Raw genomic sequence first — 12,888 nt, 5'->3', positions numbered from 1 at the left:
TACTGGATTAAAACAATGATATCAAACACTTCAGAAATATATCATTAAGTCCCATGCCCGATTCTGAGCCTCTGCTTCTAACAGAACATGGACCATAGATTGGCATTTGGGCATCATCTGGGAGCTGGTATGAGAATGTAGAATCTTAGGCCTCAACCTCGAACTACTAAATCAGAATTGGCTTTTGTAACAAAATCCCTAAGTAATTCATACGCACATTAAAGTTTGTATAGCACTGTTTTAAAATACTGCATTAAGCACATGGGATTAGGAACTTTCATATAAGCAAACAAAAATTTATAGAAAAGCAAATAAACTTACCAATCTGAAATCCATAATAGCCTTGGCCATTAATTTTCCTAAGAAGCGAAACTTCATCTTAACCTTTGCAATATGAGCTGGCTTTGCTGTCCTACCAAAGGGAAGTGCAAACAGGCCCTGGAGGTTTTGAATATACTTGGTCCCTTCTTGGCTTCCTGTAAATAAGTGACCAAACTTTACATGCGCTCTCCCAAAATAAGACAAAACAAAAACTGGTAACTCAGAACATTTAAGAAAGTCAATATTCTCAAAATCATATTAGTTAGGTCCTCTAGAGCTGAAGGGTCCTCCTCTTAATTGATAAGAAAAAGGCTAAAATAAATTAAGGTCAGAGAGCATGGTCTTCTGTTACAAGTTAAACATATTTAATGAGTTGTAAGGGCCCTTTATCTGATCTGAATAACACAAATTGACAGACTCAGATTAATATTACCTTTAGGATTACTAAGAGTAACTTCTTCACCTCTCCAAAGACCCAAGTCAGCTCTCTGTAGTTCCTGAGATACAAGTGCATAAAACTCCAGTGTAGGCCCAAGACCTGTACCAACCTACAGAAGAATAAAAGTAGAACAATTTCAAATTTTATAATTAGCATTGCCCCTTTTTTCAACCTGCAAACCTCTTGCAATGTGGAACTAACAGACAGTATTTATCAGGATGCAGTAGAGATTATTTATCCAGTTATCCTGACTGTATTTCAGTCTTGATCATCTAGAATAAGAGCTAGCAATCCTTTCTAATTTCCTACTCATATATATGGCCCCAACTTAGCCTCAGAGAGTACATTAGCGCTTGTTAAGCCCATGGTGCACTGAGATGTTCTGAAAGCTGTTTAACATGCACATGTGGGGGGTGGGCAGGTCCTGAAGACTCTGATTTAATGGGTGGGTCATTTCAAGCCTGGGCACTGGTACCTTGAAACATGCTCCCAAGAACCTATATGATCTGAGCTTACCCTCATGGACTAAGGTATGGTTTGCATATAGCTGTTTCCCATTCTCTCTTTGGTGAATGGTAACTCTGAAACCAGCTCAAATGCCACTTCTTCAGGAAAAGCCTCCTTATCTGCCCAGTTAGTTTGTTCCTTTCCTTAGGAGTTACATTTCAGTTACTAAGTACTTATCATATTACACTGTCAGCATGGCATTATATGCCGGTATATCCCACCCAAGGGTAACTTTAACCAGTTAACTGCCACACTATTTTGATTAAAAAAGTCTGCTGCTTGCGTCTATACATGCTTATGGTGTACACATGGTTAATTCACCTGTTTCCTCTATAGTGCCCAAGCACACACTAGCCTTTAACAGAGGTTTGTTAAATAAACACAAATAAGGGGAGGTCTGACTCCATAACAGCACACACTGGGCTAACTTAGCCTCAGGGAGTACACCAGTGTTTCTCAAGCCCATGATGCACTGGGATCTCCTGAGAGCTGTTTAACATGCACATGGGGGTAGGCGCATGCTGAAGACACTGATTTTGTAGGTGGGTCTCTTTTTGATTCTGGACACTGGTATCTTAAAACAAGAGGTAATTGTACAGCCAGCTATGAATGAAAAAGCCTCCTCCACGAGAAAAGTGAGCCTGAGACAATGTTCAGACTAGATGTTCCTTCATGTTCTGTCAAGGTCCTACCAGCTCAGACAATAAGCTAGATATGCAACTAAGAACAAGTTAATACCAAAGTCTATAGGCTAAATCTAACCACTGTGCTGTCAAGAAGGCTGTAATTCATGTGTACAGTATTTGCAACTAATGGGCACTATTTTGCCACTAGAGGCCCAGTGCACAAAATTTGTACAAGGGTAAGGTCCCTAGGTCTGGCTGGCAATCAAGGCTGACCTGTGGGGTGACTGGCGTGGCAATCAGGGACTCCCGCAGGCACCCGCTTTGGCTGGCCTTGCACTGCCCACCCCACCCTCCTCTGCCACCGCCTGTCAGGTCCTGCTTCTGCATTGAGCATCTGTCCCACTGGTGGTCAGTGTGCGTCATAGCGACTGGTAGTTCTACCATTTGGTCGATTTGCATATTAGGCTTTTACTATATAGGATTATCACAGTAACCACACTAGCTTAAAAGATTAGGTGCAGTTCACCAAAGGTTTAACTCAATTTTCCAAACAGTGATCTATTGGAACTTGGTGATGTGTTCCCAATCCACCCCATCCCTTTGTTATTTTTCCATAGCAGTGAAGGGCATCAGTGTTCAGCCCACACTCCAATCCAAACCTGGGAGCCATCTGTGGCTCTTCTTAGTCTTACACTCCACATTGCAACCAATCATTAAACACTAAGCCTGCCCCACCTTCACAACATACTCTAAACTGCTACCACCAATATCTCTTGTCTGGTCTCTGCACCAGCATTCTTGGCATCTCATAGCCTATCCTCACAGTGCTAAGAGAGAGCCTTACAAAACATAGTTTTGTATCGTTCTTCCACAGCCTCTGAGGCTTCCCATCTCACTCAAAGCAAAAGCTCAGGTTAAAAAACTGCCCACTGCCGAAACGGGTTTGGCTCAGTGGTAGAGCGTCGGTCTGCGGACTGAAAGGTCCCAGGTTCGATTCCCGTCAAGGGCATGTACATTGGTTGCAGGCACATCCCCGATAGGGGGTGTGCAAGAGGCAGCTGGTCGATGTTTCTCTCTCATCGACGTTTCTAGCTCTCTATCCCTCTCTCCTCCTATCTGTAAAAAATCAATAAAATATGTATTAAAAAATAAATAAATAAATAAATAAAAAACTGCCCACATGTCTTATGATCCCTCCTCCCACCCTGCAGCCACACAGTCATTTGCCACCAGAGGAGTGTTGCCTCAGGGTTTTTGCATGTCCTTTTGCTAGAGAAATTCTTCCGCTCAAATGTCACCTTATAACACCCTGTCCCCTCTATTCATACTCAATCTTCCTATTTTCCTTTCTTTTTCTTCATCTCATAGGCGTGTGTGTGTACCTCCTCAAACTAAAAGAAAAACCCCATGATGATATGTACTTTGTACATTTTTTTCTCCACTGGGCCTTGGAGGAAAAAAAAGAGGGGAAAGAGGAGAGAGAAGCAAGAGAGAAATGAATAAAACTGCAGTAATACCTGATACCCACAAGATGGTGCTTTAAAGTCAGTTCTTTCTCCCTTTAGCATACTACTACTATGCTAAATAGAAATCACAGATCAAAACAGTTTATTTGCTTCATTCAAATACTGTTATTTCCATAGGTAAAACAGACAACTTACAACATTAAATGACATGAAATACTCAAATGTAAATCAACAGCAATAAAAGGAAACAATAGCATGGATGAATATCAAAAGCCTTATACTAAGTGAGAGAAAAGTAACAAAAATGATTACATGCTTTATAATTTCATTTATTATGATACTGTAAAAAAGGACAAAACTACAGGGGCAGAAAACAGATTAAAGTCTGCCAGGGACAGGGGATGGAGAGCAGGCAAAGACTGTAAAGTAGTCTAAGAGAATGTATTGTGGTAGTGGTTGGATTTTTTTTTCTTTATCATGATGTGGTAATGATTACAGACTGTATACTTGTCAACTCTTTCACAGGACCAAGAAACTTGAATGACACCTTATCAAGGACACAAATCATGCTCAAATTGTCCCGACTCAAAAGCTCACCTCATTTTCATACTGAATTTCTAACATGGCCCGTGAGCTGCCAAGATCCTGCATCACAGACTCGGCTTGTTTCAGCAGCTCTTCTCTGTTCACAGTACGCTACAAAATAAAGTACAAAAGTGAAGAAAATAAACACACATTACACTTTAAAAATTGGTGCTTTTTTTTGAAGTGCAAAAAATTAACTCAATTGCTAAAAAATTACTTTTTTGTGTGTAAAGCATCGCTCAGAAAAGGTTAAGAAGTAGCTGTGTTGCTATAAACATCGATGGCATTCCTAGTATACACACATGAAGAAAAGTTAGATGTAAGTGTAATTTTTATCTTGAGGCTGTGGCAAGTTCAGGAAATTCAAGTTGGAAAAGGACCTCTGAAACATTGCCAAACATCAAAGCAATTCGGGGCTGCAGTATTTTAACATATTCCTGGGTGCACTTATTAGGCAGATGATGAAGAAATAGGAATTGAGGTCATAGGTAAGCTGGAAACCTTACTACTGTCCTGCAGAGATCTACAAACATTTACTAATGAGATTCATGAGAACGAGGAAGGTCTTGGCAAATCTCCAAAGTCTACCAGCACAATTTTCATGGAATCCTAATGACACATATCAAGATATGAATAGCAAGTGTTAAAAGGCAGTGTATTGGCATAAGTGTAGGACTGGGTCTCAAATGCAAAAGGCTTAGAGCTGTGTGTTTTAGGGCTATGAGTATGGAGCTGGATTAGAAGCGCAGGAAGATAAAGTCAGCAACACATGGGGCTAACTGGTCTATGGACATGAAATTTATCAAGGATTTTGTTGCAGTTGCTTCTAATTGGAGTAATTTGCTAAGGAAATAAAGTAGAACTGATTAATTCTACCTACTGAGTAAGGGATCAATTATAAAAATAAAAGCCTAATATGATGTGTCTGACCATTCATTCGGCCATTTTACCAGTCGCTATGATGTGCACTGACGGGGGCGGGGGTGGAGGGAATGGCGCTAGATGCTCTGACAAGTAGGTTAGCTTACTGCTGGAGTCTTGGCAAGACAGGTTGGACACGCCCTGCAGTCCTCCCACAGTCTCTCCCTGGCCCTGATTGATCATGCACTAGTGGGGTCCCTCAGCCTGACCTGCACCCTCTTGCAATTGGGAACCCTTCAGGGGATGTCAGAGAGCTGGTTTCGGCCCGATCCCTGCAGGCCAGCCCGAGAGATCCCACCGGTGCACAAATTCATGCACCAGGCCTCTAGTCAATTATTAAAGGGGGGCTAATTTGAGTTACTAATTTAGAAAGGAAGAAAGTCTAATTAAGAAAAGACGAGGTATTTCCTTGGCACAAGAGTTAAAATAATTATAGAAATTATTTCACAAAATGAGAAAAAGAACTCTAAGTGGAGAATGAAAAAGAATCATAGGTAGCACAGTTCCAAGAGACTTATAGGAAAACACGGCTAAATGATGATTTAAAAAGATAAGCAAAGAGATGACTGTGACAAAGGCAGCCCTCTAAACTAATAGACATAATTAGGTGTACCATATTTCTAGTTTTCCCATTATTTTGAAAAGCTCAATTTGATTTATCTTTAAAAATTTGGGGGAGAAACTTACCTTTTTTCTATCCAATCTAGGTGCAACTCTGCTATCTTGAGAATCAGACTGGTTGATTTCTGGATTGGTATCAAGTAATCTTTGCATTGCTCGGTCCCGATCAAATGCAGTTACATAAAAAAGCATTTGCCGAGTATCAAAAGGGAAGAAAAATGGGCTGTAAAAAGATGAGATATAAATTTATTATCTGAATTAGAATCAGAAACCATAAAAAAATCCATATATTAGAAATAAGTTTTAACATGATACAGAATAACTGTAACTATGACCAATAAAAATGGTCTGAGTAAACTAATTTTGAAGAATTTCCTTAGTAGTTATATGAAATTTGTTAAGTGATCACATAATAATGCATTAAGTAGCCTATCACCGTGAAATCTGAAATTATACATTAAAATTCTATGTTTGAAATCAAGTGTATTCAAGATCTATAATATACCCAAAGACCTTTAGGAAGTGTAACATGACTAGTGAAAACTCAATTTTTAAAATCTGATCACTACTTCACAAGGATAATAGCCTATCCCAGTAGTGAGCAAACTGCGGCTCTCAAGCCATATGTCACTCTTTAGCTACATGCGGCTCTTTGGCCCCTTGTGTGGCTCTTCCACAAAATACCACGTGCAGGCACGCACGTACAGTACGATTGAAACTTCATGGCCCATGTGCAGAAGTCACTTTTCGGTTCTCAAAAGAAATTTCAATTGTTGTATTGTTAATACTTGGCTCTGTTGACTTATGAGTTTGCTGACGACTGACCTACCCCATTCCACATATACACAAATACTGGCTTTACTAGTTCATGATTTTTTTCTTAGCTTTGGCATTTCTAAGTCACTCAAAGATGCAAAAGGTAGCTGCAGTAACAGAGGCTCTACTACTTCCTGATGAATGATTTTTGATAGCTCTTGACACAGAGGTACCCGAGCACTTCCTGTGGTGACCTGAATGTTCAGTATTTGTTTCTGTCCAATACAGGTAGCCATGTAAGCATATGGCTAGTGTGACTAAAAACATTAATTTCTCATTTTATTTAATCTAGATGTAAATAGCCACACGTGCTTAGTGGCTACTATACTGAGAATGCAGTTCTATTGTTTCTAAGAATACAGGTGTGGACCCAAGCAGGATCAGAGAATCACTCAATTCCACCTTTGGAATCTGATTTTATTGTGGCAGAGGATTTTAATCTCTTCAGTCATATATCCTTGTGTACTTTCCTATTTCATATAAGCAGACATATACAATTAAGTAGATCTAGTACTAGTCTCAGCTTGCCTAGTCTGTCTGGATGCTAAAGCCACATGAGTAAGCAAGCTATGATCAAATACGACAGTTACTAAACACATTAAGCAGGTTTACTAAACACTGTTTCTATAACAAAATATAAAGACCAAGACAATGATAATACTCCCAAGGCCACTATTATAGAAGTGGTAGTCTTACCAGGTTTTTCCTAGTTCAGTAAGCCATGTTGGGATATTTCCTGTCATGATTACTAGAGGATCTTGAAGCTGCCTGTTTGCTTTTGCTGTCAACTTACTGTTATTAAATTCACCAGTTGGAATTATCTCCTTGCACAATGCATTCTGCAAAATGTTTAAGAAAAAAGTCAGTATGTAGTAAAACAGGACTATATTCACTCTCTCTTCCTTTATCCCCAAATATGTATACAAAGTGCTCAGATTTCACTTGTTTCCAAAATACAATATACAGCTTCTCACTGTTGTTTCCTAACACAAATGGAGACTTTCTATAATACATAGCTGAAACATCTCAACCTCCACATGCTATGAGTACCGGCTCAATCACTGATGTGGGAACTAATGCTTTATGCAAGGCCAACTCCTTCGTTCTTTCCTACACTATATAAATATCAAAGACCGCATAAGTGAACTTTGGGTTAAATGTACATAAAGAATTTTAACCCTTTGCACTCCGCTGTCCCCTCTCAGGGGACATTGCAGTTTATTAGTGATTACGGGGAACTGAGTTTCCGCCTCAAAGTAGCGTCGAGTAGCTGGTAGACAATGTCCAGAATGGTTCGGAGTGCAAAGGGTTAATTATAATAAAAGTATGTTCAATTTCATGCTACAACTTAATTTAATAAATTTACAAGTCTGCCAAGAGAATGAATCTAAAAATTAGGAAAGGAAATAAAAGGGGAGAAGTTCCAACTGATGAGTACATTGTACTTTACTGGGCCAGGAACCCTGTATTTAGCAGAGTCATTGTTTCTGTTTCTAGTACAACAGGAAATTCATAAATCACTAGACAGAAACTATGAGATAACATGTAACGAATAACAGCACATCATGGAAAACTTCCAACAATACTCACATCATATAAGTAATACCAGTATCGACTGATGGCATGTAAAACTCTTAAAAGAAGAATCACATCTAATGATGGATCTTCAAAAGTTATATTTTCAGGTGGTGTAGGTATGAGGTAAACTTCTAAAGGATTTGATACTGATGGGCACACTCCATCTAGAGAGCAAAAGATCAAAGTTAACTGTTATAGTTAGAAAGGCCAAGCCAATTGAGCCAGTGTCATCTTATCATGCCTAAAATAGTATTTGTAAGTTATTAAGATTTAATGCTTGGATCATATTGGTAGAGCATTCATAGCTTGAACTTTTTTTTGTTTTAAATCTTAGACATTAGTCATCCAGATTTATGAAATTTACTTTCCTTTCCATACACAAATAAACATCATAAAGGAGAAAAACTAACTTGTTTTCATTTCTTTATACCAGAAATAATAATTAACAACAAAATAGCCAGAGAGGAGTAAAGATAAAATGTTTAAATTTAAATTCACTGTCATAGGAACTGCCAGTATATTTTAGATTTGGTTACTTAATCCAAGGATTAGGACAGGGTAGACTTTGGTAGATTCCAAGCAGGAACTGTTATTCCTCTGTTCTTACATCTCACCAAGTAGCATGAAAATAAAAATAATTAAGTGAGGGATTGACACTATTGCCATTTGCTTTAACCGAGCAAAAGAATTAAGAATCACAACACTAGGTCTTCTATAGGGGGCGGAGCTTGAAGATGGCGACCGAACAGTCGGACTTGTTCTGACTCTGGTCCCAGAACAGATAAAAGTAACATCTGAGTCGCTCAGGGAGGGTTGATTGGCAGCTGAGGGGCAGCAGAGGTTTCAAGGAAGCTAGGCAGCGAACCGCTGGACAGGATTTCCAGCCGGTGGCCAACACTGCCACAGCGGCGGCCGCGGCGGCCACGGCGGCAGAGGCAGCGGCGGCGGCGCTGTGAGAAAGGAGTGGCTTCTCTGAGGCCTGGAAAACCCACTGCGGAGAGGTCCATCCAGTAGCTGAGACGCCCGAGTTGGAGCTGGCGCGTGGATTCAAAGGAGTTCTTCGGTCACCCACGGAAAGGTCAGAATTTGCGGGGAAAGCCTGAGAGATTGCGGTCCCGCGGTGCCGGCAGCCACAGTAGCCGGGGAGTTCCGGCCCCGCCTCCATGCAGCGCCCGCAAAGCTGAGCCCTAAGAAGGCTGCAGCGACATCTAGTGCTGGGTTTGGCATAAGCTTCCCCAGAAGCGGGAATTTTTTTTTTTTTTTTTTTTTTTTTTTTTTTTTTTTTTTAAAGCCAGGGGACACGGGACAGAGTGTTAAGAATCGCGGCTGTCCCGCCAAGGGCGGAACATCTGGACACCTCGGCGCCTGATCCCCTTCACCCCCTAGCTTCGGAATACCAGGGAAGAACAGCCTAGTTGGGCATATCCGGGGAATTTGCAGGGAGAAAGTGCCTCCCTGGAAACAAGGGATCGGAGCCAGAAGAGATAGTCTGGGAGCCAGCTGGCACCCTGCCAGCTAGAGCCATAGAGAAAGAAGGCCAGAGCAACCAAAAAGACTGGGGGGTCAAACCGGAAACACTGACACCTAAGAGCTGAATTACAAACTGCCCCTTTTTTTTTTTTTTTTTTTTTTTTCCTTTCTTTTCTTTTGTCTTTTAATTAATCAAAAATAAATGGACACAAATATCTAAGATATAGTCTACTAAAAATTAAGGATTACCTTACAAAACTGAGGTGCAGTGGAAAGCTGGGAACTGCAAGACTGTCTGGTCCGAGAATCAGAAGTGCCAAATACATTAACTGAGGAAGTGAGTGACCAGTACTGGTCATTTTTATGCTAATTTTGCTATACTTTATTTTATTTTCATTTTTTACATCTTTTATTTAATTTTCATTTTTCATATCTTTTACTTAAGAAACAATTTTTTTTCTTTTTTCCTTACTTGATTTTACCTTTTCAATTATTACATTTTTCAATCTCTATCACTATTACTACTGCTATTTTGCAATTTTTTTTAAAAAAAAATTTTTATTTATTTTTTTTCTTTTCTTTTTTTTTCTCTCTCTAGTACCATTTTATTTTTTCTTTATTTTACATTGGGAGTAACCTTCATTCTATTTTAATCTCTACTATAGCATCATTCAACCCTATCTCAACTCAACCTTTACACTATCACTCTCTTACTAAACTTTACCCTTTAGTCTACAGTTTATCCTATCCCTTTCCGGCTTTAGTTTTTCCTCTATTCTCTCTCTATACCCCCTGCTAAAGCTCTCACTATACTTATAGACCTAAGTTCCAACTCCTGATCCAAGTGTATAAATACCAATCTCTGCACTATATTAACTAGTTAAAAAAAAAAAAAAATCCATTCTCCCCTCTATCCTTTTCGCATTGTATGTGTGAAGGTTGATTATTGTGAATTTTTATGCCTTTTAGTGAAATTGTTATGCTTATTCCTGTATTGTTATTGTTGCTTTGTATTTTTTTTTTAAATCCTCTGTTTTTGTTTGTTTCTTTTACTTCTGTATATCATAGCCTTACTTAATAATAGTGGATATTGTAGTTTGTATTAATCTCCAAGTTTTGTTACTGGCATTGGCTGGGTCCAGAGGTTTTTCTACGGCAATTTTCTCCACATATATATAGTTTGTTTCCCATTTCTCTTTTAGTTTGCTTCTTCTCTCTCTTTCTCTCTCTCTCTCTCCCTCTTCTTTTTTTCCCTGTTTTCCAACTTCATTTTGTCATTACTTTTTTTTCTTCTTCTTTTTCTATCTCTTTATCCCTCTTTTTTTTTTTAATTTACTTATTTTTTTTTTTTTAATTCTAATTTTATTTTTTTTTTATTTTTCTTTATTTTATTTTTACCTTATTCCTTCTCTCCTATCCCCTAAGTTGCCTTTCTCTAGTGGTCACCTTTATTAGAGGTTATTAATATTGTAAATACATTCCTGTTAAGTGCCGCTTGTGTCGTACCTGGTAGTGTTGTATTTTGTACCTCAAAATCAACGCAGGAGAAGGAATACCACATAACCAGACATCCTGAAAAGAGAGGCCATGGGGAGACAAAAACATAGTCCGCACTTGAAAGAAAAGCAGGCATCACCAGAAAAGGAAGTAAACGAGCCAGAGGTAAGCAGCCTGCCAGAGCAAGAATTCAGAGTAATGATCATAGCATGGCTAAAAAGAATGGAAGAGAAATTTGACAAAAGCCAAGAAGAAATGAGAAAGAACCATGAGGAAATGAAGGAGAGCCATGAGGAACTGAAGAAGAACCAAGAAGAAATGAAAAGTGACATCGCTACCATGAAGAACTCAATAGAAAGCATCAAGAGTAGACTAGATGAAGCAGAGGACCGCATCAGTGAGCTAGAAGATAAGATGGAAAAAAATACCCAAGTAGAGCAACTTCTAGAAAAAAAGATTAAAAAGCAGGAGGAGAGCCTACGGGAGCTTTGGGACAAAACAAAACAAAATAATATTCGAATAATAGGGGTTCCAGAAGGAAAGGAAACTGAGGTAGACATGGAAAAAGTATTTCAAGAAATAATGACAGAAAACTTTCCTGAAATAGAAAAGAAAAAACCCACACAAATACAAGATGCCCGCAGAGTCCCAAGCAAAATGAATCCCAGAAGACAGACTCCAAGGCACATTATAATTAAATTGGCAAACAACAACGACAAAGTAAGAATCTTAAAAGCAGCCAGAGAGAGACAGAAAGTTACATACAAAGGAACCCCCATCAGACTAGCAACTGATTTCTCAACAGAAACTTATCAGGCCAGAAGGGAATGGGATGAAATATACAAAGTCATGCAAAGGAAGGGTCTGAATCCAAGAATACTGTACCCAGCAAGGCTATCAATCAAAATTGAAGGGGAAATCAGGAGCTTCACAGACAAAAAAAGACTGAAGGAATTTATCTCCACCAAACCAGCAATGCAAGAAATGCTAAAGGGTCTACTGTAAAAATAAAGAAATAAGAAGTGAAGAAGGAACACGGGTATAGAATAAAAATGGCGTCAAATGAGTACCTATCAATAATAACCTTAAATGTAAATGGATTAAATGCTCCAATCAAAAGACATAGGGTAACAGATTGGATAAGAAAACAAGACCCATACATCTGTTGTCTACAAGAAACCCACCTCAGAAAAAGAGATGCACACAGACTGAGGGTGAAGGGATGGAAAAAAGTTTTCCAGGCAAATGGAAATGAAAAAAAAGCTGGGGTAGCAATACTTATATCTGACAAATTAGATCTCAGAGTGAAGGACATAACAAGAGATAATGAAGGTCACTTCATAATACTAAAGGGAACAATCCAACAAGAAGAAATAACCCTGGTAAATATATATGCACCCAATACAGGAGCAACCAAATACATTAAAAAACTGCTAGAGGACATTAAGGGAGAGATTAATAGCAATACAATCATAGTAGGAGATTTTAATATCCCACTGTCACCCTTCGACAAATCATCTAAACAAAAAATCAGCAAAGAAATATCAATCCTAAATGACTCACTAGACCAGATGGAATTAATTGACATCTTCAGGACACTCCACCCCAAAGCCACAGAATATACATTCTTCTCAAGTGCACATGGGACATTCTCAAAGATAGACCACATTTTGGGACATAGGCAAAGTCTCTTCAAATTCAAGAAGATAGAAATCATATCAAGTATCTTCTCAGACCATAATGGCATAAAACTGGAAATTAACTACAATAAAAATAATCCAAAGAAATCAAACACATGGAGATTAAACAGCTTGCTATTAAACAAGGACTGGGTTACCAGAGAAATCAAGGAAGAAATTAAAAACATCCTGGAAACAAATGACAATGAAAGCACAACAATCCAAAATCTTTGGGACACAGCAAAAGCAGTTTTGAGAGGGAAGTTCATATCCTTACAAGCCTATTGCAAAAAACTAGAAAAAATAGTAACAGATGATCTAACTCTACAACTCAAAGAGTTAGAAAAGGAGCAACAAGAAAA

General features: G+C 38.8%; 1 protein-coding gene across 24 annotated transcripts in view; it reads right to left on the bottom strand.

Moving 5' to 3' along the window:
• TRIP12 (thyroid hormone receptor interactor 12) overlaps nt 1–12,888 on the bottom strand; it is a 135,673-nt gene that overhangs the window by 8,266 nt on the left and 114,519 nt on the right. For all 24 annotated transcript variants that reach the window (XM_084891705.1, XM_084891704.1, XM_084891699.1 and 21 more), the window contains 6 exons: nt 7,893–8,044; nt 6,999–7,141; nt 5,553–5,709; nt 3,957–4,055; nt 755–869; nt 322–476 (listed from right to left, as the gene is read on the bottom strand). In XM_084891705.1, the coding sequence (XP_084747831.1) occupies nt 322–476; nt 755–869; nt 3,957–4,055; nt 5,553–5,709; nt 6,999–7,141; nt 7,893–8,044 (821 nt within the window). The remainder of the gene's footprint in view (nt 1–321; nt 477–754; nt 870–3,956; nt 4,056–5,552; nt 5,710–6,998; nt 7,142–7,892; nt 8,045–12,888) is intronic.

Source organism: Pipistrellus hanaki (genome assembly GCF_964339955.1).
Source record: "Pipistrellus hanaki genome assembly, chromosome: 8".
NCBI classification, from domain to species: domain Eukaryota; kingdom Metazoa; phylum Chordata; class Mammalia; order Chiroptera; family Vespertilionidae; genus Pipistrellus; species Pipistrellus hanaki.
Note: the sequence above shows the minus strand (reverse complement) of the source record. Positions and strands in the feature narration are given on the sequence as shown.